Below are 26520 nucleotides of genomic sequence, written 5' to 3'. Positions count from 1 at the left end.
ATGTTGGCTTTCCTTGTGGCCCTCCTTTTTCTCTAATTTTGGTCTGCAAACTTAGGTTGTTAACCCTCCAGAAGAGAAGCTTATTGTTACTGCCATGCAACCTAGGCTGTTAAGCTTAACCTCACTATCTGTCTGAATATCAAACATCTTAGGCATAACATTCCATGTTATTTTTAAGAGCTCTTCCTTTCCCATTCATTAGTTGCACCATTGTCTTTGAGGTCTGAAAGTCTGTCTTCAATTTTGTTCCTGTGGGGTGTTTTGCCAGCTTTCAATGGAATCTTTAATTTCCTGGATGTCTTTGAATCTGTTCCATTCATTCTAATTCTTTCTTGTATTGTTCATTCAGAATTTCCATTATTTTTCTATTCTCTTCTTTTTTTTTTTAAATCTATGTCTTTAGCTATGCTGAGCAATTCTTTCATAATTGTCATTTCTTTTTGGACCTGAGAGATTATTTTTGTTATTTCTTCTGTAGCCTGATGGACTTGTTTCTTTACTTCAGTTGCTATCATTTCAGAGATTTCAGGAGTGTGATTTCCAAGTTCTTTTATGTCTTTGTCTCCTGGATTTGTTCTGGGTGGGCTAGAAGATTGAGATTGCCATTTGCTACTGTATTTTGGCATTTTGGAAGCTCCCAGTAATCATCCAAACAGAGGTCCACAGGCCACCCAGAATTTGCCAAAGTTCTTAAATGTCTTGAGGAAAGCATGCTCATACTGGGCCCACAGATCACAGTCCCGCTGCATCCCATAGGCCACTCAGAGTCTTCCTAAGTTCTTAAAATTTTGGACTGGAACCAGAAGAAGCTCCATGTCTTCACACTGGGGGCTAATGCAAGCTAGAGCTTAGCAGAGTCCCACAGACAGCCCAGAGCCTGCCAAAGTTCTTAAATGGTGCCAGGAAAGCTGGGCCTACAGATTGCAGCTGTTCTGCCAGAGCCAGCTGATTATGGACTGAAACCGCCACAGCCTGTGAGCTAAATAAACCTTTCCTTTCATAATTTTGGGCATCAGGTATTTTGTACCAGCAATGAAAGCAAATTAATTAAGACAGTACTCATGATGTAAGTTAACTAATTTGTATGCTTGTATTTTACTAGGTAATGTATTATCTTGTATGGAAAATCTACATGCCTAGGTGTAAAATGTCTATAATTCCTTAGTTTGGTAAACACTTATTTTAGGTGAAGACTATTAATCTAATGAATGCCCTTGATAGTTCTTTTTTTATTATTACTATCTGTGAGACAATACCTATCTGAAAGGAAAGGAAAATAATGAGGGGAGTTGGGAAAGGAAAGAAGGCAAAGAAAAATGTGAGAAAAGAAAAATAAAATGAAAACCAAGCTTTATGAACTAGGAGGTGAAGTAAGTTTTAAAAGTGGAATGGGAATAGAGAAATACATAGATATATATTTTATAAAATACATATAAATTACTTAGGAGGTACTGACCTTTGAAGATGTGGCTGTGAACTTCACCAAGGAGGAGTGGACTTTGCTGAATCCATTGCAAAAAAAGCTCTACAGAGATGTCATGGAGGAAACATTTATGAATATGGCTGCTATAGGTAAGGATGACATCATCTGCTTATTTACACAATCAAAACATTTCTTGCTTATTGTAAAAATTTCATTAAATAGAAGCTATTACAAGACTGATTACATTACAAGATGATTCTAACTTGAATTACTAATTTTTATATATTAAAATAGTTATTCCCTTCTTCCTTTCTATCTCTGTGTCTACAATTTAGGAAGAGCCTGGGATAACCAGGAATTTGAAGAACAGTACAAAAAATACTGGAGAAATCTAAGGTAATTTTAATGAAAGAGAATGTTTCTCCAGAGTCTTTGTGTAAGTAAAAATATGACAACTAAGGAAGCAAGGCCATGTTCAATTTCATTTAATTTTACAAGTACTCTCCAAAAGTATATATACAGTTTGGGTATATATAATCTGACAGTTAAATATAGAAATTTTCCAATGTTGGAGACTGAGTACTGATGTAATAGAAGTAACACTATTTAATATATATGTATAAAAATGTTCTTTTCAACATGATTTATGAAAGTGTGTCTAAGTATTGTATATAAGTATATATGAAAAGAAAAAATTTTCGGCTTTGAGAAGAGTCCGTCTTCAAGATAGTGATTTATAAAAAAAGATAGTGACTTATGTATAAATTTGAATATAAGACATTGACAATTTAAAAACACTGCTGATCTTGAAGTAGTATTCAATGTGCAAATAGATGCCAGTGTTGTAATGATGGATGTTTTCAAGCTGTCATCCAGATAATTGAACCCATTCATGTTTTAAAATTCCTAGAAGGCACCCTCCAACATTGTTGGTGGGAATACTAAGTATAGCCAGTATTATGGTATGTATGATAATCAGTATGCAGAGGTCTCAAAAAGTAGAGAAACATTTCTACTTGATCCAAGTGTTCCTGTCCTGGATATATTCACAAAAATAGTTAAAAATGATATTATACTGATACATGTACATCCATACTCAAAGCAGAATAATACATAACTGCTAAGCCCTGAAATCACCCTCAATGTCCACAATGAATGTATGGATAATGAAAATTTTTAATACTGTTAGTATGATGAAAACCGAGCACTCTAGGTACAGATTTAGCAATGTAACAAGTTGAAAGCTCAGACTGAACAACCTAATCATCAATGACAGTCTCTCTCAAAATAAAAAACCTGAAGATATAATTCAGTACTAAGATCTTTGTTTAATTCCTAGTGCTGAAAACAGAAAATGTGTTATATAATCATCCATAAAGATGAAAGACACCATGTCATTTGCCAAAATAAATGAGTGGGTGTTCAACCTGTATTGCTAAGTGAAATAAGTCAGACACAGAATATAAAATATCATATGGTTTCTCTTATATGAAATCAAAAATACAAATTGAGTTAAATAAAAGTAGTGCTAATAGTGATAAGAAAAAAGGAAGATTGAGTTTTGAAAATGGGAAAGATAAACAGGGTAGGGAGAAAAAAGGAGAGAGATATTAAATAATATTTGATATATAAAAGTACCAGCTTCCTAGAATGAAACCAAACTTTATGTATTGCAAAATATTCCAATTCTAAAATTCTCAAATACATGGTTCTCTTTTGGCAGTGGCCAGTTTGAAGTTACCCCTCAAGACTTTCAGTTAACTTGTCAATATTTCTTAGATGACAACTTGTTTGGGTAATTAATTAATATGGAGAATCATTTTAATTTGACTTTTTTCTTTTCTCCTCAGAAATGAACAGATAGCAAAATGCTGTGAATATAAAGCATTGAGTCAATATGAAAAAATCTTCCTTTGGACTCCAGACGGTAATGTGGACTTAAAACAAGCTGGTTTGACATAAGCTGAAAGCCTTGCTTGTAGAAAGCCCCTAGTCAGCCATTTGTCTCCAAATGTGCCCATCATAGCTCACACTAGAGTTAAACCATGTGAGTATGTAGAATTTGAAGAGAGGCTGCATAAATGTAATGGCAATGGAAGAACTTGTGGTTTCCAGTCTTTTCAGAAGCATCCAAGGACAAAGCCTGGAGATAAACCCTATGAATGCAATCAGTGTGGGAAATCCTGCTCTGATCTTAGTGAAAGAACTCACCTCAGAGAAAAGAGCTTTGTGTGGGAGAAAAAATTGGAAATCTCTAGCACAACCAATGAAGTACATAAACAAAGGCATGCTAGAGAGAAGCTCCATGTTTCTGAGGAATGTGGGAAAGTACTGAATCAAAATAATTATTTTCTCAGTAATGTAAGTATTCACACTGGGGAGAAACCATATGTATATAAGCAGTGTGGAAGAGCTTTCAGCACACAGAGTCTTCATGAAAGACATGAAGGGACTCAGACTGGGGCAAAACCATATGCCTGCAAGGAGTGTGGGAAAGCTTTTAGTACACGCAGTGCTTGTCGAAAACATGAAAGGATTCATACTGGGGAAAAACCCTATGTATGTAAACAATGTGGAAAGGCTTTTGGCACACGCAGTCATTGTCAAACACATGAACGAACTCATACTGGAGAGAAACCCTATGTATGTAAGCAGTGTGGAAAAGCTTTCAGCACACGCAGTTGTTGTCAAATACATGAAAGAACTCATAGTGGGGAGAAACCCTATGTATGTGAGCACTGTGGGAAAGCTTTTAGTACACACAGTCATTGTCAAATACATGAAAGAACTCACACTGGCAAAAAACCCTATATATGTAAGCAATGTGGGAAAGCTTTTAGCAGATATGGTAATTGTCAAACACATGAAAGAACTCACACTGGAGAAAAACCGTATGTATGTAAGCAATGTGGAAAAGCTTTCAGTACACGCAGTCATTGTCAAACACATGAAAGAACTCACACTGGAGAGAAACCCTATGTATGTAAGCAATGTGGGAAAGCTTTCAGCACACACAGTTGTTGTCAAGTACATGAAAGAAGCCACACTGGGGAGAAACCATATGTTTGTAAGCAGTGTGGGAAAGCTTTTAGTACACATAGTCATTGTCAAATACATGAAAGAAGTCACACAGGAGAGAAGCCTTATGTATGTAAGCAGTGTGGGAAAGCTTTCAGCACACATGTTAATTGTCAAACACATGAACGAACTCACACTGGAGAGAAACCTTATGTGTGTAAGCAGTGTGGAAAAGCTTTCAGTACCCAGAGTTATTGTAAAATTCATGAAAGAAGTCACACTGGGGAGAAACCGTATGTGTGTAAGCAATGTGGGAAAGCTTTTAGCATACATGCTAGTTGTCAGATACATGAAAGAACTCATACTGGGGAGAAGCCCTATGTATGCAAGCACTGTGGGAAATCTTTCAGCACACATGGGCACTGGCAAAGACATGAAAGAATTCATACTGGGGAGAAACCCTATGTATGTAAGCACTGTGGGAAAGCTTTTAGTACTCATGTCAATTGTCAGACACATGAAAGAATTCACACTGGGGAGAAACCTTATATGTGTAAGCAGTGTGGGAAAACTTTCAGCAGACATGGTAATTGTCAAACACATGAAAGAAGTCACAGTGGGCAAAAACCTTATATATGTAAACAATGTGGAAAAGCTTTTAGCCTACATGCTAATTGTCAAATACATGAAAGAAGTCACACTGGGGAGAAACCCTATGTATGTAAGCAATGTGGGAAAGCTTTCAGTAGGCATGGTAATTGTCAAACACATGAAAGAAGTCACACTGGGCAGAAACCCTATGTATGTAAACAATGTGGGAAAGCTTTTAGCCTACATGCTAATTGCCAAAGACATGAAAGGACTCACACTGGGGAGAAAACCTGTGGATATAAGCAGTCTAGGGAAGCTTTTACCACAAGTAGTAATTGTCAAATGCATAGAGAAACTAACTGGGGAGAAACTCTGTACATATAAGTAGTGTGGAAAAGGATTTGCTACTACATCCTCACATACAAATAAATCTCACTGAGAAACCCTATGCACATAAATAATATGAGAAATCATTCAATACAAGCACATGTTATATATTTGAAAAGTTGCACTGAGGAGAAACTATACTAAGCCTATTTGAAAATCCTGTTAAATTTCTCATGTAGTGGATGCCAGTAAAAGTAATTATTGAGAACAGTTTTATGTAAATATTCATAAATTTTTCAGAAAATACAATCGAAGATGGAGATATACTAAAGTACAGATGGTATGTTTTTCAGTAAATCTAAAAATATCTTCATTATGTATCTTGTGTTTAATATAAAATATGAATTGACAATTATGTATTTTTGTGTCTGAGCTTAATATACTTAATTAAACACATGGTATTTACACATTTTTTGCATACAAGTACGACACATGCATACTTTTTAAAAATAATTGGGTGATATAGCCCACTAAAAAAATTAATGTTAATTGTGTTTTGTTTTTGTTGAGATTTCACCACTACCTTTTGAAAAAAGGATTTGGTATATATACTCAATATTCTGAGATAGTTCATTTGATACTGTATTTTATATTGAGGTATTTTCTGAGAATTGTGAGCATGTACTTTCAAAAATTTTTTATTACATGTTTACAATCATCTTGGTAGTATTTACATTTTTTATTACATGTTTACAATCATCTTGGTAGTATTTACATGAATCTATTTTTTTAATAATCTCCTTTCATTCCCTCTTTTCCCCTCCCACCAGTTCTCTGATCCCCTTTTTCATGTTTGCTGAAATTGTTTAGTTTTCCATATGAATTTTAGGTTCTTTAATTCTTTGAAGAATGCTTTTGGTAATTTGATTTGATTGTGTTAAATTTATGTGTTAGTTTTGCAAGTATGAATATTTTGATAGTACTGTATTTCCTGGCCAGTAACAGGCAATATGTATTTTCTGATGTCTATCTCAGTCTCTTTTTTCATTGTACTGTAGTTAAATACAAGTGGTTTGTTTGTTTGTTTGTTTTGCAGTACCAAGGATTGAACTCAGGGTGCCTGGCAAGCCAGGCAGGCGCTTATTCTACTGAGCTATCTCCCTGGCCTACAAGTGGTTTTTGTGTGTTGACTTTTTGTCTTGCATCTTCAACTACTTTCCTAGGAGTCTTTTGGTGGAATTGTTTTGGCTTCCATGTAAAGGATCCTATCAATGTCAAATAGTGATACTTTTATTTATTCCTTTTGCCTATATATCATTTTTATGTATCTCCTTTGATTGCCCTGGCTATTACTTCAGGTATTATATTGAACAGGAATGATGATGGTGAACATTCTTATTTTGCTTGTGATTTTAAAGAGAAAGCTTTGAGCTTTCATTTGCTATTGACTGTGGGTTTTTCATAGATGAATATAACTGATTTAGAGAATTGTGTCTATACATATTTTTTAGGGTTTTCAAATCATGAATCAATGTTGAAGACTTTTCTGCATCTACTTAAATGATCATTGTTTTCTTGCTTCTGTTTATGTGGTATATTACATTTATTGACTTGCATATGTGAACCTACCTTGCATATGTGTTACTTTTTGTTTGCCAGTATGTTTTTGAGGATTTTTTCATCTATGTTCATTAAAGAAAGTGGCCAGTAGGTTTTGGTTTGCATTTTTCTATGTCTTGAAGGCTGAACAGTGCTAGCTTTCAGAAATGATGTTGGGAGTACTTCTTCCCTTTCAGTTTATATATTTGGAGAAGTATTGGTATCAGATCTTAACTAAAGGTATTGTAGAATTTAGGGGTGACTCTGTCTTCTCATGGGCTTAACAAGATTTACTTTTAATTACTCTCTGTTTTTTAACCTTTTTTTGTAGTAGTGTGGATCAAACTTGGGAGCATGCACTTGTCAAGCAGGTGTTTATCAGACTTATTTTACTGTTGAGAGTTTTTGTATCTTTTTGTTTCAGATTTGGTAATTCATACATTTCTAAGAGTCTGTCCAGTTTCTTCTACATCCTCCCATTGTTAGAGTATGTTTTCTTATTTACAAACATTTTCAGTTGTACACATTGTTACGTCACCTTTTCCATTTTTAAGTGCATTGATAGGAGTCATTTCTTGCCTTTTAGTAACATTGACTAGGGTTTGTCGTCTAGTTTATTCTTTTGAAGAACTTGCTATTTGATGCATTAATTCTTTCTATTTTTAGTGTCAATTTCATTGATTTTGCATTTGATATTTGTGATTTTTTGTACTAGTTTTTATAAAAATATGAAGGTCATCATTAAGTAATTTGGGATTTCTCTCTATACCTAATTGGGGATTTATAGCCATTTTTGCATTAAAGGAATCTTTTCGATGCAACATATTATTTAGTTGTTTTTTTTTTTTTTAATCCTGTCTGAGGCCATTTACATAGAGATTTATTACCAAAAGATACCCTCTTATACCTATCATAAAATTCCTTTTCAGTTGTTTGCTCTTAATTTTCTTTGTTTGTTTGTTTGACTGATAACCTTGCTTGATGTATTCATTCTAACAGATTTTTTTTTCCTTTATTGGCTTCATTGGTTCTTTCTAGAATATTGTTGAATTGGTTGCTGATTTGGTTTTCATAAATTATTTATTTATTTATTTAGTTCAGGGTCTACAGGGTCTCATTACACAGGTCAGACTCCTAGTGATCCTCCTTTCTTCATCCTCCCAAGCACGGAGATTACAGGTGTAGGACACCACATCCAGTCTCAGTCACCATCTCAGCATGCCCTGGGGGCAGGGGAGGCGGCATGCCGGGTATCGAACCCCAGCCGCTGTGCCCTGCCTAACCAGGTGCTTTAGTATGCTGAGCAATCTGGCCTTACAAGCACATTTTTATTTCATGTGTGCTGTCCTTTATTTTTTCTCTAACTCCAATTAACCCTTACCAGTGGCCTTGGTGATGGACCACACAGTGGCTTTGGGAAGGTCAGGGTGGCTCACACTGTACTGGTAACTATCATCATAAGCCCAGTCCTCGATGGCCATGGGCAGGGTGGACATTGTGAAGATCGTGGTGTTGCAGTACATTTCGGCTGTCCAGCAGTGAGAGTTCACAGGCCACCGGCTCTCCCAAGTCCACTCCTTGGTGACTCCATTTTTGTTTTCCAGACTCAACACCAGGCAGATAAGCTTGGGTACCTTGTAAGCATAAAGGTCTTTTTTTTTTTTTTTTTTAATCCTGTCTGATGGGGACTGAGTGAAATTAGATAGGCACACATACCTCATGGCTTGTTGTCATCTGTGGCATGGGGAGGGACTATGTGAGACCCTGGTGGCTCCTGCAACCACTCCCCCATGTCTAGGCATTGGTGAGGAGAGCCACACTTGTGCGCTTCTAGATGTGATCCTCTGAGGTCTAACCTTCAGACACGAACTGACAGGTGACCTTCATGGTGCTCTGACACCCAGTTGCTTGGGGTAATGTTAAGCTCTTTTACAGTTCATCGTATTAATATGGATTTACTTTATATACGTCATTTCTATACTTTTCTGCTGGATGGTTAAGACCAAGATATAGCAAGACCTATATGCCAAGAAATGTAACTTTTGTATCTGATAAGGTCAGCCAAGTACTCTCAGGATTTATCCTGTAGCCCTGTACCACCTTTTGTACATCCTTTTGTCAAGCTCTCTTTAGGTGGAGTCCAGCCTGCTGCCCATCCCTCAGCCAGGTGACTTTGAAGTCACTTGGGATGTATTTGGAAATGAGGCAGAGGCACTTGATGGTGGGCTGGAACTTGCTACAGTGATAGGAGGGATGGAAAAGCTTCACAGTAGGCTGGGTGAAGGAGGAGAGACAAGCTAGGGCAGAAGTAGCCAGTGAGTGTCTGTCCTCCTCCTACCCCTGGCTGGCCTAGGCCCCCACCTTCTGTCCTGGGTGGTATGTTCTGGCCAGCTGCCCACTTACCTCTGGCTTCTGTTGGTTGACTGTAGATATAGCATGGGATACCCTACAGATGAGCTGTTCAGATATTTATCCTGAGACTGTCACCTGGCTGGTAATCAGAAAGCTGGAGTTGAAGTTAGGATTGGTGAATGCAAAGATAGTCACATTCTTTGAGTCTTTGCATCTGTGACCAGGTTACAGATGCCGCCTGTCTGTTACTTTTTTCTCATTGTTGGAAAAAAATACCCAACACACAGAATTAAGAAAGGAGATGTTTTTTTCAGCTCATAGTGAAGGTTTCAGTCCATACTTGGCTGACTTCAAGGAAGAGTGGCACATGTCAGAGAGCAGCAGTTCATGGTGGTGAAAACAGCAAAGTGCAAAGGGAGGAGCATTGGCTGTGGCACCTAGCAAGGCTCTCTCCCCTCCCTACATTGTATTCAGACTATCACCTCAGAGTGCCTGTAGCACTTACACCCATAATCCCTACACTGGATCATGAGTTAATCACAAACTCTAGAAGCCACCCATGGCTGCATGAGGCTTTAGGGAGACAACTAGACACAAACTATAACACCAGCTCTTGGAAGTATCCCTTGTCTAGGCAGCCCAGTATCTTGGAGTCACTGCAGGAGTCCAAGGGTAAGATGGAGAGTGACTGGACAGAGGCTGTGGAGCTGGACATGGACAAGCAAGATTAGGCCTGGTGGGGATGCTGCTGCACCCCAGGCCAGACAGTGCTATCTGCTTCTTTTTTCTCATGGACTCCAAGCCCAGGACACTATTAGATTCCTTGCATCTACTTGGGGTGATGATCATGGTGCTCAGACCGGTTTGGACACGGGAGGGAACCTGGCCTCAGCCCTGAGGGCTGGAACTTGGGCTCTCAGGAACAGAAGCATTAGGCCACACCGCAAGCTAGAACCCAGGCCCAGAGACCCCATGGAGGCGGATGACCCACAGGCACAGGCTGACCCCACCTCACATCCCACCCCACAAGATAGGGACCAGGGCATCTGCATGGTGGGGACCAGAGACCTGGGAGCCATAGTGTGGTTCCTCATGTACCCACCTGTGGACACATTGGATTGTTGATACAGAGCGCTGTCAGGACTCTGATTCCCTGCACTCTTCACTCCTAGTGTGTTGTGGGCTCATAATAAGTGTCTCAGTTAATTTTCTCTCATTGCTGAAACGAAATACTCAACACCAAAATTAAGAAAAGAAAAGTTTATTTAGCTTACAGTTTGTGGAGGTTGTAGTCCATAATAGCTGATCTCAAGGCAGATGGCGTGGTGAGGACCAATAGTTCATGGCAACAGAAGATGGCAAAGGCAGCAAGAGCAAAAAGGGAAGAGCAAGCCTTCTGTATCCAGCAGGCTCAGTGCAGCCCAGCTTAGCCAGGTGAACTAAGTCCAGTGTACCCTACCTCAGCCCAGCACAGCGAGGTCACCATGGCCCACCCCAGTGCAGTCCTGCTAATGTTCTTTGCTCAGGCCAGCCCTTTGAGCCTAGCAGCCTGACCAGTGCATGTTGGATTGTAGTTCTGTGTGGCCCGTGTTGCCTCCGGATATGCCAGGCCCTTGCTGGGGAACAGTGAAAATGTGGGGTCAGTGGAAATTGGGACCACGTGTGAGGGTGGTACTGAGTCTCCCAGGGCTGCCTGAAGTATCCTCACTGAGGATGTAGAGTGGGGATAGGCCAGGTCCAACTTCCTCTCCAAACTTTGACCTCTCTGCAAGCTTCTGTCTCCAGGAGTCTCCTTATGTCCCTACTCGCAGTACACAGGAAGGTCTGGACAATCTCTTGCCTGGCTAGCCAGCTCAGGCCCTGTGAAGGTGTGCAGTCTTTGGGAGAAGCATCAGAGTTCACTGTGCTGTGGTCCCCACACAGCAGCTGAGGGATATGGCTATATCAGGCTGGCACCTTCTGAGAGATTTTCCTGTACACTGGAAGACAGCAGAAGGGCTGCTGGCGAGGTGGGCCATGCAGGATCTGAGATCATCAGAGAGGCTGTGTGAGGACATCTGCCCCACCATCAGCCCTGGGGACAGATAGCATGTGGGAGGCTGATGGAAGCATAGTACCTTTTAGTATTACTGGAATGCCAGGGTTATCTCCTATGCTGATAATGATGAAAATGTGGATGGAAGACATAGGGTTCAAGTAAATGTATTTAAAAGATTTAAAAGCAAAGACCAGGACAGGCTGGCTCCTAGGTGCACAGGTACACATGTCTTGGGTAGGCTCACCAACTGGAACCCAGGAGACCCAAGACAGCTGGTTCCAGGTGCACTGAGGAATCAGTGAGACCAACAACACCGAAGTATGTGAAGCAGCAATGAGGAGCCAACAATTGGGCTCTGGAGAACTGCACCAATAGAAGACCAATCCAGCCCCCACATCCATAGAGGCCAAGATCAGCTCCACACACAGCACAATTCCCAAGGTAAACGTGGCTGGAGTACACAGCACATATCTGGGATCTGACATGGACACCATCACAAAACTGTAAACACCAGAGGTATTTTACTGCTTTTATTCTCCCTTATTTGTCTGATAGGATGAAGGGGTTATATTCCCCCAGTCTCTCCTGTAGGACTGAGTACTCATTGTAGACCTTTTAAAGATTGAGTGACTAAACTACAACCCAGGGACCTGGCCCAGGCCCAGCATGTGTGTGGGAGAGCTTCTGCTCCACTGTGCCCACTGGACCCCTCCAGACCCAGCCCAGGCCCAGCATACAGTCCTGCAGTGAAACTCCCCAGCTGAAGTCTCTGCAGAGACAAAGGCAAGGGGCCAGAACCACCCAGCTGATCCAGGAGCAGAACATCTTGCCAGAGGGGCATAGTGGGTTTACTTCCACTGGCTGCAGCAGGAAGAAGCTAAGCACAGCAGCCAGACCCCAAGCCAGGCACATCGGGATGAGTTTAAACATCATAGATCCAGACCCATTAAGCTGAGGCACTTTGTTAGACCCAGACCTATGAGAGCATCTTACCTCTTTCTCTCTTGACTGAGAGAGGGGCCAAAAGGTAAGCGGGGTGAACTACTCTGCCTGGAGGACCCCAGGTACGTCAAGGGGAGGTGATCAGACAGAACTTAGGGGAACTAACTCAAATACAAATTCCCAATTTAATATCTGCTTAACTATATAGACATAATGCTTGCTTTTATAGTCTAAAATACAAACCCATTTGTTATAAAAGTTTGTCAACTGCTAAATATCACTACCCATTATTAGTGTTCCTAATTATAGTCCTATAAATACAAAACTATAACTGCCTTAACCATATAATCTCTTGGGTAAGAATTTCAGTAGGTGCTAAGGTTATAACTGCACCAAAGCTCTACACCAAAGGTCAGAGGACAGTGCTATACAAAATGACAAGGAAGCAAAATGCAATCTTAGGCCCCGAGCCCACCCAGAACAAATGCAGGAGACACTAACACAGAAAAAAATAGGGAATCACCCAGCTGAAATATCTGAGTTAATAGCGTCTGAAGTAAAGAAACAACTGCAGAAAGGTATAGAGGAACTCAGATCAGAAATAACTTCTTAAATAAAAAAAGAAATCTCTGAATAGCATCTAAAGTAAACAACTGCAGAAAGGTATAGAGGAAATCAGATCAGAAATAATCTCTCAAGTAAAAAAGAATAACTGTAATGAAAGAATAACTGCTTGTGAAGAAGACACTGATAAAAAATTAGAGAATAGAAAAATGATGGACTCCTTGAATAAGCAATATAGGAAAGAAATAGACCGCATGAAGCAGAGTCAGGGAGATATAGAGGAACTTAAAATCACAAGCTTACAAAACCGTTTGAATGAAAGTGAAGATAGTTTCAGATCTCGACACCGTCTCAGCTAGTGAAAAGGTAAGAAAAGATCTCTTGAAAACAACTAGGATGCAAGAAAAAAATAAACCACAACCCAGAAAGGGAGACTCCTCATCACTGCCCCTCCCCTGTGCTTGCCTCATTTTCCCAGGCACTGGACCTGTACTGCTGCCACTACCTCTTGCTGTCACCCCTGGTTACTGACCACCATCTTGACAAGACTGCATCAGCCTCTATAAATTCTAGAGATGGGGACCAATGAAGAACGCTGTAAGTCTCATCTGACTCTGGGTCTTCCCCATAGCTGACAGGGCAGTGGGAGCTTCTGCCCATGGCAGCCTATGAGGAGGCAGAGGGGATGGAAGATTTTCCTTTTCCTTACAATTTTCTCCTTTGTCCTATTATAAAACAGAAATTTCTGGGTGATAGCACCTAATGAACCTAAAATACATCTTATCAAGAGCTTATGGTTTGTGTCTAGATGTCATCCCAAAGCCTCAAGTAGTCAGGGGCAGGTTTTTTTGGTGGTAACTGATTCTGGAATGTAAGATTGATTCATAGTGCAATGCTGGGATCAAGGTGCTAGGATTAAAGCTGGGTGATTGCTGGATCAGTTCACTGATTGAATTTGTACCACCCTAATCCCAGCAGTCTGAATAAGAAAAAAGGGGCTGAAAGAGGCTTATTTCTCCCTTTTTTGCTGTCACTGTTGCTTTTGCTGTCTTCTGCCACCACGAAATGTTGCTCCTCTGTCATGTGCCACTCTGCCTTGAAGTCAGCAGATTATGAACTGAAACCTTCACAAACTGAGTTTAATTAACAGGAAATATACTAGGTTTCACCACACTGCTCTGCACTATTGATAATTTAAAGAATTATAGTCGAGTAAGTGATTGTTCTACTAATTTTTCAGATGGCCAAAACCGTTTAGTTTTTTTCCTAAAACTGACTACATCTCTTACTTTTTGAAATTGCTTTTTTAAGTTTTATTAAGAGGAAAAACCATGGTTAAATTATACATTTAAAAACATGTTAGCACTCGTCTAGAATTCTTGCCAAATATTCGAGTTAGATCACTGAAAATGAGCCAACTAATCCAGGCGCCAAAAGGAGGTGCCTGGTTGGAAGGTGTCACTGTGCAGAGCATGATCTGCAAGGGCATAATGTTGATCCTGGCTCCTCCCTTCTCTCTCTGAATCTGGCTGCCACACGATGAGCAGATTTCTCCCCCATTCCCTTCCATCATGTGTTTCTGTTTCTTTTAATTTTTTTTTTTTTTTTTTAGGAAAGGGTCTACAGGGTGTTCAGGGTCTCACTACTAGATTGGACTCATAGTGATCTGCCTGTTTACAGCCTCCCAAGAGCTGGGATTTCAGGCGTGCTTCACCATGCCCAGTCTCAATTGCTGTCTCAGTGTGTCCCAGGAGCAGGGCTGGCACAGCAGGCCTGGGGATCGAGCCCCCGGCCCCTGCACCTGCTTGCAGGCACTTTAATCCACTGAGCTATTTGGAAGTACCTATCATGTGTTTCTACTATGGAGCCAGCCAGCTTTGGACTGTACCCACTGGGAACTGAACCAAATAAACCTTTTTATAGCATGAATGTTGGGTATTGTTCCTAGCAAGGGGAAGTAACTAATAGAGTTGCCTTCCCAAAAGACTATTTGTATAGTAGTAAGTTGAACAGTCTTGACCAAAAGGAGTTCTATCTAGACCCAGGTGGAACACCCATGAATCTGTATTCCTGATACATAATCCAAGGTTCACCACTAGATCACATGCTGCAGGTGACAGGACCAGACCTCTCCATGGCTCCACCAAGGCCACTGAAGATCTGAGTGGTGGTGTATCCACTGTGATGGAAGAGCCATACACACTGAGAGGCAAGATGCTGCATGTTGTCATCAAGCATATATTGAAGTTGCCAAGTTCACTTTCCCTAAAGAGAGGAAAGACATGCCTAATAATATCCCTGCAGATACTTAGTTCTCAAACGGTAGCACCATGTTGTCTTCTGCTGGTGTGACATCAGTAAGTTCTATGGTATCCTGATTGTCAAGAAAGCGCTGACCAGAACAATTTGGGAAAGAGCAGCACATGTTCACAAAGTGTGAATGATATGGTCTTAATATCAGCTCCCCCAGCATGGTCATTCTTTTCCACTTCATGTTTTCTTTCTTGCTTTCTCACCCACTTTAAAATACCTTTTTCCTTTATATCTTGGCACTTTTTGCCCTGGAAAGGAGGTAGATGCTGGTTCAACTGTCCTACCAGTAATATCTTGGTAACCTTTCACAGTGCAAACAAACCAGTCCAGACAGCCACAAGACAAAGCCAGAAAATAACAAATTTATATTTTCAAGTATGGAACTACTTTCCTTGGAAAGTAAAGAACAAAATAAAGTCAAATAATAGGAATCAGGGAGATAGATCTTTTGCAAATGGAAAGGGACCAAGAGATGGAAAGAGAAGAGGGAGAAGAGAGGAGGGTATGGGAAAATAATCAAATGCATTATGCACATATACCAATTTCCCTTGATGAATGTACATTGTGGCACAAATATGTACCAATGAAATTTTAAGAAATGTCTCTCTGAAACACATTAGCACACCCCTACAAGAGTTTCTGCAGAGCACCTACAATGTCGTTAGTCCCTACCAAACCTCTATGACCCTTGGAGGCATTATCCCCCAAACACTAAGAAAGATCACCTCCACCTCTGAAAATACTTGATCCACTCTATGACTAAGCCCTTACTGTGTGTGACCACCTCTTTAGACCAACAGAAACACTGCATGAGGAGGAAGTTGAAAGGTCAAACCAGGGCAGCTGAACCCATGCAGAACCAGACCAGACACACTGACACAAGTAAAGCAGGTTTATTGGAAGCGCACGCAGGGGCTGTCTCATAGACCAGGATAGCACTGGACAAATGGGGACAGGAGACTTTATAGGATCTTTCAGGCAGGATGATTGTGGGCTGGAACAGCCAGGTCACAAGTGGACATCATTTGTCTTCTTGTGGCTTAATTTTGTTTAGGTCAGAGGGAAATGAGCTAAGACCAACATGGGTCAAGGGGAAGTGAGCTGAGACCAGAGTATAATATGGGGCAGGGTTAGGATTGGGGTTGGTGCAGGTTATCTAGGAAACCAAGAGGGAGTGTTTGGGGCAAGGTGCCCAAGAAACTTTGAGTCCTGACCTATCAGAAGGTATGACAGCCACATGACATCGTGGAGGCTAAGGTAGTTGGTAGGAAGTGCAGCTACTTTCTCACACTTCGGGGAGGGAAGGTTCTTTGAGGACATATGATATCTGCTCAGCAAGGGCTGTAGGGGGCTGGTCACTTTCAGAAGTCGAAGAGCCAATCTTTGACAGCTTTTCTTAGCATTTTCCATAAACACAAGCCTGAGTAACCCAACCAGTGCCTTCACCTCAGTATACAAAAAGACATCACTTTATTGAAATTTTTATTGGGAACAGTGTTTTCAACAAGGAAGAAATTATTTGGGAGGAAGAAAACGTTCTCCCTGCAAATTCTGGCGAAATAGCCTTGCAAAGACTCTGCTGAGTTTCCAATCTCTGTAGTTCCCAGGCAATCCAGCTCTCTCTCCCTGCTGGCTCCTGTTGTGAACACAGGAAGATTGGGCACCAGTGTTCCCCTTGGAGCGTTCTTGCACTCTGTGTTTCATACTAGGACAAAGCCATTGGAAAAAGCATTTCACCTTATTTTTAAAAAGATTTTCAGGAGGAGGCTGTCCCTTTGGTAAAGTCACCATGTTCTCACAGTGGGCACTTTGGTCCTGATAGAATAAGGTCTTGGGACTGAAGTCATTGGAGGTGAGTGACACATCAGCAGGAAGACCCTGAGCCCGGCTTTGGTCCACACTCTCCATTTCAAACATTACCTCACTAGGCAACTGACTTTTAAAGCCTGATGATTTGCCGTCCTGGGGCACTGCTGTTCTTCCTGGAGGTCTCTCAGTGGCCAGGGAAATTTCTGGTTTCCTTATATTCATATCTCGCCCTGTGATACATTCTGATTTCCTGCTCATCAAGATGGTCCTGGACTGTGATTGAGGAACATGGAGCTCCTGTGCTTTGACAGTCCCCCTGGCCTTGTTACACATGGAGAAATAGTCTAACTTCACCATTTTGCTCTGATGCCTTTCCATGTCACTGGTAGAACTCATTATCTTCTCCCTTATCTTAGGTCCTGCAACAGCCAGCTGTGTGGGCAGCTTTGGGCTTCTTTTGGCTTGCAAAGTCTGCTTCTGACTTACTTTTTCCATGTTGTTGTGTTGGGAGTTCAAAAAGATCTGTGTGCTGTCTTTCACTGTCTGGATGTTACCAGTAAGCTTGTAGCTGTTAGAAGGAGGTGAAGGTCCCCGTCGTTCCTTGTCAATAGGTGTAGTAGCAAGGCAAGGCCCATTCAAAACTGAATTTAGTGTTGTCACATTGTGTGCTGGGAAAGCTTTAGAGCTTTCTTTATGGGGTTTGTAGACCCTACTTTCAGGATGCAGCCCAGAAACACTATTATCTGAGGAGGAAAAGTGGGAATCAAAAGGGGCCTGGGATGGGTCCCTTTTCATATTGAAGATTTCTGTAGATTTCTGGACCCTGTGTGGAAGGCCCCACATCATTCTGTTATGAAAAGTCTTAATATGGTCTTCCAACATTTTTTGTTTGCTGTAACTGAGGAAGGAAATATTTTGAGATTTATTTGGGTAATTACCTTTACCCTCCAATTGTGCCAGATGTCTGTCTTTTATTTGCTTGGGAGATCCCTCAGGTAAAGAAAGTTTAGGACTGATAGAATTCCTTGATTTGTGTACAATGTCAGGAGTGTGACCCTTATAGATTTCCTCAAATTTCTGGCACAAATGTACTTCTAAGGCTTTTATAAGTTGTTTCTGTCTTAAACTCACACATAATGCCTGTGAAGTTTTCCCTGTGAGCCTCTCCAGGTGGCTTTCCAGGACTGTTTGCCTATGTGGATGACCCAACAGTTTATCTTTGGAGTCAATCTCTGGGCTATGTTCCTGTCTCTTCCCTATTCCTTTCTTCAGGGGAACCGTTTCTTGGATCCTGTCATGAAAGCTTCGAAAGTAAAAACTCTTGAAATCTTTGATTCTCTGGCCCTTAAGCAAAGAGCATCTATTGATTCCATGACTACCCTTTGACTCAAAGGTCACAGAACATTGTGTCTGAGGACACACTTTCAAGGGAGACTTGAGAACTCGGGGGGGCAAGTCCCCCTGATGTTGGGCGAACTTCCCATGAAGATGATGCTCTAGTTTCTTTGTCTGCTCACTGTTGAAGGCAGTCTCTTTATGATGGGTGGAGATGGGCACATGAGCTTTGGAGGACTCAGTGACTAGTGGTAGCTTGTGAGCTGGAGGACTAGTGTCTTCCTGGGTTTTTTGGACCATAGAGGGTAAACTCTGCACACTTTCTTCTACTTCCTGTAACATGTTACAGTCTACATTGTGAACTTCAGAGAGTACGAGAGACTGCACCTCATTCTGCGTGCTATAAAAACACACTTCTGTGACTCTATTCTGAGCTAGAGCATGAAGCTGGTCCTGTGCCTGTACAAAATGGAGATGGCTGGCTTGGGATTGGGGCAGAATATGGGGCAAGGATTGAGGGTAGACCTCAGGGCAGGAGAGAAAAGGTGTGTGTGGGAAGATTGGAGATTCATAGGCTTTGAAGACATTGGATATTGTACTGAAGCAACCACCTGCAGTATGGACAAGAGGATTCAATGACTGTCTAAGCAGGCCTGGAGAATGGCTGAAGTCACTATATTTTGGCTCTACGTGATCCAAATTCTGAGGACCTGCAAGCTTATGAGTCACATGCAGCTCTTCTGCTTTGCCTTCATTGCTCCAGAGATGATAGGGAGGTTCAGAGTGCTGTTTATTGGCAACTGACTCTGGTCTTTTCTCTGTAGTAGTCAGTGGGTGGTCTGGTTCATGTTGTTTTACAAAAGATCCTCCTCCCTTTTCTCGTTCACTGTACATCGGGAAATCATCTGTCTTCTTAATATCTCTCTCAATGAGAGCAGGGCTGGCAGACCTGGGAAACCTTAGGGATCCAGGTTCTACCTGGTAGGTTGTGCTGTGTCCCCCAAAGGAGGCCTCCACTGAACTGAGGTCACCAATGGACAATTCACTAGAGCTATCATTGAGGGACAGTGGGGCTTCTGGTTGGAGAACACTTTCCTCTTCTTGAGTGTGATGTGGTCGGCCTGAGGCACTGGCAAGTGGCTCTGATGGGAATTGGTCCACTGGGAATCTGGGAGGATTGGACTCTGGTGGCACAGAGCCACCTTGAGTTGAGGGTGAATGTGGGTCTGCTGAAGTGGCGACCTGGTAAGGTGGGAGAGTGCAGGGTTGAGGCAGAGAATGCTCAGTTAAAGAGGCTGAAATTGTGTGCCCTGCAGAAATTGCAGAGATGGCAGATGTCTGAGTGAGTGATAACTTTGTCACAGAGGCAATGGATGGCAAACGAGACACAGTATGAGGAGCATCTTCCAGGGATGCCCGAGAGAGCAGATGACTGATGTTTGCTGTTGTGCTGTTACACACTTTACAGAGGGGGTCTGGACACAGCAGTTGTCGGAAGTGTGTGATGTCATGTTGCTGACCCAGGGGGCTATAGGAGTCAGAAAGTACAAGGTCAAGAGAAGGAAGGCCTGCTGTCTGGTTGGAGAGGGGCCACCTGAACCACTTCCACCCCTTCCCACTGCCCCACAGCCAGGACCTCACACAGCACCACACAACTCCTCCCAGCCTACATTCCCACACCTGTGGCTATGGCTTCCCTGTCTGTGGTCAGAACCCAGTGATTCTCTGGGTTCACAAAACACATAGGAAAAGGGATCAGGAAAGAAGAAAGTGGTGAGTCACCTTTTCACAACAGAAAGCAATTTCTTCCCCTCATCTGCTTCTCTCTGCCAAGTTCTCTGACCTGGAAAAACAGGACAATGGCAGACATGTAGCAAAGGTATAAACACAGGACTCCTATAGGAGACACTTTATGGGAAATTCTTAGGGTTTAGAAGTCTCAAAGCCCTAAGAATTAGCAGACAAGGTGAGATGGCAACAGGTGATAAGAACATCCCCATGCGTCTTTGGCTTTATTTGGAAAGCATCTACATCTGCACATTCATTGTTCCATGAGGTGCCCAGAACTGCCAAGTGGTCACATGAGTCAGAGCCACCTCACGGATAAGCACGGCACCCAAAATTAAAGTACTTTACACAGTGTCAGAGGTCAAAGTTCTGGCCAAGAGTCCTTCCTGGACATCACATGAGCACCAGCTGGACACCTCCCAGCTCAGAGCTCTGCTCTATTGCCGCTGCACACCTGTGGTAGTAAGAGTAGGCTCAATGACCTTCCAGTAGGCCTGTCCTCTCGGGTTCTGTGTCCTAACAGAGACTGTGTCTAACAACTGCTGTTTTCAGCAGTCATAGATTTGGGACCTTTGGTGGTGTCACTCTTAGATAGGCAAAAAAGGGAAGAAACACACCTCTCAATGATCTAGTTCTCCTCCTTTTGGTGCTGAGATGTTGCTGAAAAAAAAAATAAAGAGGTTCTGGAATCCATCTTTGCTTCTTTCTACAAGGTTAGATATTCATTCCCTAGGAGTCACATGATCAACCCTTTTAACTCATGGAATCTGTTCCTTTCATTCATTTTGAAGAGCTATTAGATAATGTTTTATTCCCTCAAGAAACTCAAAGGAGGACTTTATCCATGACACCCAGTCAGATGTCCATCAGACACATTCCCAGTCAGAATTCCTCTGCCAGAGAATGGTAGAGACTGAGGCCCATAGTCAGCTTTGTGCCCCTCAGAGGACCCGGACTGTGGGATAGAACTCGGGCTCTTATCTGCTCCGATGCTCTTGGAGGATGGCATTATTCACCTTCAGCCCTACAGGGAGTGGGACTTGGGCAAAAACCACTGACCTGGGGATGGGACTCAACATTGAGAGTCAGAAGAGACTGTTCTCCTTCAGAGAATGCAGTCTGAAACTGAGCCACCCGGCTACAGGGTATCGCTGTTGGATATTGTATACTGGAAGCCCCTACTGTGCACACACAGAGAGGTAGTTATGTGGGCTGGCTAGATGGAAACAGTGAGCCTCCCCATCACTTACTCCTGCCTCACCTCTTCCCTCAAAGAGATATGGCCTATCTTCCCCTCTGACTTCCCATTTTAAGAGTTTCCTGAGCCACATACTCATTTAATAATTCGAGAATTGAAATAGGAATCAAGAACAAAGATTCCCTCTTGGGAGTCCATACCTTTTGGATGTCTTTGTTTCTCCAGAGGGCTGGTAACCATGGTTTCAGCAACAGGTAGCACAAGGGCAGAAAGAGCAACCCTGCTGCACTCAGAAAGGTAAAGTTAGGATCTGTATCCAAGAATGCTGAGCCAAAGCTCAGCCATGACTCAGTATGGCTATTCAGAAAAGAGAGAACATTCTCCATAACCTGAATAGTGAGGCTGCCTGAGGCAACTGAAGCCTGAGGGCACTGGAGCTTAACCATATACCCCCAGTGGCATCATAGAGCATGACAGAGTCACAAAAGGGTCCTGAGGGTGAGGGAGGGGCACCTGAGGAGAGCCTCTCTCTGCCCCTCCACACCCACCAACATAGCAGAGCCCTCTGTTCATTCTTCCAACCCCACCCTTTCCTCATGTCCTGTGTTTATCTCAGGGAACAATTGTGTTTGTTGGTTTGTTTTGCGGAACCAGGGCTTGAACTCAGGCCCTTGCATTTGCCAGGGAAGCACTTGTTCTACTGAGCCATCTCCCCAGCCCCAGTTGTGTTTGTTCTCTGATCCTGATTTTACCTCCTAAGTTCCCCTTTACAACCACATCCATTGTCACGGACCTCACCATTCTATTGCCTTGGCAGTCTTCTGTACTGCCTGAGATTTACCTAAACAGAGGCCCTCAAATCTACCTTATCCCAGAATGCGTTTGCCACACACTGGGATACAAAAGTTGGAAATTTTTATATTGTTTTATGAACGTTTAATAGTAAGTGGGGTTTTTGTTGTTGTTGTTCCAGTTAGCCTCTACTCACTTTAGATGGTTAACGTAGTCAATTAAAACTAATTATTATTGAACATAAAGTAAAATGGAAAAGCCGGGGAAGAAGGGAAGAAAAATACCTCTGCAGTGTGCCTCAGCAAAATACTGAGTCCATTTCATCGGCCTTGGTGACCTGCCTATTGCTTGATACAGATTAATGTTTGTCCTGCCATGAACATTTCAAAACTGAGCAGACGCCTGTTTCCAAGAGACAGTGTCATGTCTAAAACCCAGAGCTGGTCTCTTCACAAAGCAATGACTGTTTCCCAGGCTGGGGCTGGCCAGAGGAGACCAGCCCTTTGCTATGCACTTGGGAACAGGCAGGCCCACAGTGAGAAAAGGCAAAGCTTCCCAGAGATGGGGATCTGGTCTGCCCCATTTGTGACTAAAGCACAGTTAGGTTATCCTTCCAGTTTCCTTGCGTGACCATCTGTGGCAAGCAGAGCAGGAAGGAACACAGTCCTCCAAAAGCACCCAGAATTACCACAAATCAATAGCTCTGCAGAGCTGAACAAAAGCATCTATTGGGTGCTGAACAAAGTACTAAGTACTAGGTACAATGTACTGGGGATTTCTTTCCCTGTCTTATTTTAGCTTTAAAAAATGTTCACAAATGAGTTGTGCAGGCACTCTTGGATCTCAAAGCAGGATAACTTACAAATCTGGGTTCAATTTCTGGCCTTCCTGAAGCTGCTGTTTGGTTTTAGGCACGTAATATAACTCTGGGCTATGGATACCATCATTGACATCATCTTCATTTAGGTGAATTCTTTAAGCTAATCTAGAATATTTGTGGTAAATAGAAATGCATTCTTCTGAGGTAGATACCAACCACTCAGTGAATCTGAAAGTTTCCTTTGGGAATCACTTAGGACAAAAACCATCTTTACTTTATTGTTAACTTGTGCTATACCTAATTTGTACTTTTTAAAAGTTAGATAAAGTACTCAAGTATAGTACTTTGTCACTGAGCTGCTATTCAAAGCTTTGTGTGTCTAGCTACATCCAGTGACAGGTCACTGAGGTACAGTAAGTACTTCCTCAACTATGAAGTATGGTCATTGTTCCCTAGCAGGTTCATTGTGAAGATGAAGCATGACATACATGGAAAGTGGCCAGTTCAGTGCCTCTTAAACATCTGGGGGCTTATGAAGGGCCGAGCAGTCAGGAGTAAAGGACCAAAGAATTACTTGTGATCAAATCAAAATCCTGAGCTGAGAGGGTCAGGGGTCAAAGAGAGGGCCTGTGCCATGTGTTCTGGAAGAGCAGCAGTCGTGGCTGGTCAGGGCCTGGCAGGGTGGGCAGGGGACAGACTCTGAAGGCAAAAGCAGACTTGGGCCAGAAGCTCTGGAGAAGGATCATCGTAGCTTCTTCAGTGTTCAAATAGATCTAGAACATTAAGTTGTTACTGCTGCTCTACTACACAGACTCATCTTGCTTGAAATAAGCAGATTTCCTGCTTTTTTTATATCTGAGGAGAGACTGGCTAACAGTAGTGCTATACACACTGATAAGGGGTGACGGAGGACTGGGTTTCAGTCACATCTTGGATTCTGTAAACCTCAGCTTGCATTTATAGTTTCAGAGTAAGATAAAAGTCCCAATTTCTATTTCTTGTTAATAGTGATTTTTAATAACAGCAATATTTGGTAAGTTATATGTGAAGGGCAGTCCAGGAACATAAATCTTTCACCCTTAATTTTCTTAAATACTATGTAGTATTCAAGCTGTAGTCAGTAATTCCCTTAAACAGTATTGTTCTCATGAGCTTTCTTATACACTCTCCTCTCTACATTATCTTTTTTTCTATTTTTCTTTACATTGCATCCCTAAGTGTTAAGAAATTTTAAAGGTTACTTAACACCTCATCAACTTATTTATATTATATTTGAAAAATTGATATTAGCATTACATTTATGAATTCTTTTATGCCCTAACAGCTTATGCCTTTCAGAGGTGAGGCTTTGTTTGTTTGTTTGTTTTTATAACCTGCCATCCTATGAGTGGCCTTAGGATAAGACAGTTCTCATCATTGGCAAAATTTACTGCTTGGAGAAGTCTTTGAACCGACTCCCAAGGTTTGGCTCAGTTTCTGTGCTTGTCTCGCTATCCCCTTCCTTTGTTTGAAAACCAAATAAATACAGGCTGCCCAGAGCAGAGAAGTTCTCTGTCTTGCACCCCACCAAGGGAATTTTGAAATCTGTTCGAGGGTTTCACTCTTCTTGGATCCCTAAAACTTCATAGCACCAGTGTCTTTTATTTAGGCCATTTTTCACCCACTCTTTTAGGAGGTTATGGGCCTGATCAGTCTGTGATAGTGCACTTTAGCAAATATCTAAAGGGGGAACCGAGTATAGGTAGGTTTTAAGTTTTGGGGCACAACTTTAAGAATCTTAAAGAATCTGCATAAAGTGTTTGAGTTTAAGGCTGTGCAGGCAATCAACACAGGTTGTCATATAAAGCTGGCATCAGGAGATGCAGGGCACCCCTAGCCTCACATTAAATTTGTGTTGCCCTTCTTCTTCTTTACCAGAGGTAAGCTGTTTCCAGTAATGGAGAGTCCATTGCTTGTAGTGAGCAGCCCCAGTCTCTCTCAGGTTACTCTCAGGTCAGTAACAAACACTTTCTGTTTCTTTTACTGTATTCAGACTACCACCCTAGGGTGTGTGTAGCACTCACACTTTAAATCCAAGCAATGCACCATGGAAAAATTACAGATTCTAGATTCAGCCTCTCTGCAAAGTTTACCTCCCATGACTGTGTGAGGCACCAGGGGGCCATTTGGACACAAACCAATGATGCAGTCAGAAAAAATCATTTTTGTATGTACAGAATAAAAAAACTAAGCATTTTTAATGAGCCTGATATTTCTTCCAGAAAAACTGAATTTTTATTTAAAATGAGTTGACCTTTTAAGACTTTGCTTTACTTCTTCACCTGTGGTTCATCTTCTGCTAATGTTGATTGTACAGTATATTAGATACTATAAGAGCCGGCAAGATAGTTCAGTGAAATAAGCACCTGCTTTGGCAAGTGCAGGGACTAGGATTTGATCCTCAGTCCTGCATGCCTTTGCAGCCCCAGGACACACTGAGCCAGCAACCAAGTCTAGGTGTGGTGGTGGACGCCTGGGACCCCAGCGCTGGAGAGGCTGTAAACAGGAGGATCACTATGGGTCTGAGCTGTGTAGTAAGACCCTGTACCAAATACATAAATGCAAATAAAACAAACACTATAGTTCACATTTTCATGTTTTTAATTTTATGAAGAAAATTTAAAGTGTGTCTCCTAGGTATGCTTTTCATGGTTTTTTGGTAGCACTCTAGATGCATTTAAGAGAGTTCAGTGGTATTTTCTTTTTCACATCCATTAGTACATTTTGGACAAATATACTGACAGTATTCATCATGGAAAGTTGGTAGTGGCACAGATACATAGCACACATTTGATTACTTCCTCTAGCCTTTACACACACACACACACACACACACACACACACAGACACACACACACACACCCCATTTCTAGATTGCTTTCCCACCTGCAAAGGTTCTTTCTCCCTATTTTTATGTTTTACCTTGTTCTTGAAATAATTTCTACTTTGAGTTTCTTATATAAGAGAAACCCTGTGATGTTTACTCTGCAACAGTTTAGCTGTAATGTGCTATTAAAAACTTGACAAATGGAATCAGCCTTTGATTCAAATGAATAACCTTGCTTTGAAAAAGAAATTGATATGAATTTTGTAAAGCATTTTATCACAGAAAAAAAAACCGTGCATCCTTTTTGAGGAAGTGTTAAGTCATGGTTGTAGAGCCTTTATTGGAGGTAAAGGAAGCTTCAATTTGATTAAAAGTTATAAACCTGAAACATATATGCCACCACCCCACGCCCCCCGTGTATGCACACACTGAGCTAGTGATAGTCTGGGGGTGGTGGGACAGGCCTGTAGTCCCAGCACAGGAGAGGCTGAAAACGGATCACTACAAGTCTGAACTGCGTAGTGAGACCCTGTACCAAATACATTTAAAAAAACTGAAACATACTAAATACTGAAAATATATTCACCTATAGTTTTCTCTGTTGCTCTTGTAGGAGCATTTGGCATATTTCTTAGTGTAGTGCAAATTTGGGAAGGACTGTGCCTACCTGGGGTGTTTTTTTGTTTTGTTGTTTGTTTTTTTAAATTTAATTTTATTTATTTATTTAATTTATTTTTTTCCTTGA

At 41.7% G+C, this 26520-nt stretch overlaps 2 protein-coding genes across 2 annotated transcripts in view; one reads left to right on the top strand and one right to left on the bottom strand.

Annotated features, from left to right (window-relative positions):
• Positions 1-6060, top strand: part of LOC101569266 (zinc finger protein 14-like) — a 10773-nt gene extending 4713 nt beyond the window's left edge. The window contains exons 2-5 of the mRNA XM_023699177.1: positions 1446-1572; positions 1759-1819; positions 3274-3370; positions 3404-6060. Of these exons, the coding sequence (XP_023554945.1) occupies positions 1446-1572; positions 1759-1819; positions 3274-3370; positions 3404-5416 (2298 nt within the window). The 3' untranslated portion in view covers positions 5417-6060. The remainder of the gene's footprint in view (positions 1-1445; positions 1573-1758; positions 1820-3273; positions 3371-3403) is intronic.
• A 10622-nt stretch (positions 6061-16682) lies between these two features.
• On the bottom strand, positions 16683-21683 carry LOC101568878 (spermatogenesis-associated protein 31D1-like). Its single transcript, XM_023699175.1, has 4 exons — positions 21498-21683; positions 20717-20759; positions 20094-20154; positions 16683-19839 (listed from the first exon to the last, which is right to left on the bottom strand). The coding sequence occupies exons 1-4, from the start codon at positions 21681-21683 to the stop codon at positions 16683-16685; spliced, it is 3447 nt and encodes a 1148-aa protein (XP_023554943.1).
• Positions 21684-26520: the final 4837 nt, after the last annotated feature.

This window comes from Octodon degus, unplaced genomic scaffold (genome assembly GCF_000260255.1).
Source record: "Octodon degus isolate 3935 unplaced genomic scaffold, OctDeg1.0 scaffold00111, whole genome shotgun sequence".
NCBI classification, from domain to species: domain Eukaryota; kingdom Metazoa; phylum Chordata; class Mammalia; order Rodentia; family Octodontidae; genus Octodon; species Octodon degus.
Note: the sequence above shows the minus strand (reverse complement) of the source record. Positions and strands in the feature narration are given on the sequence as shown.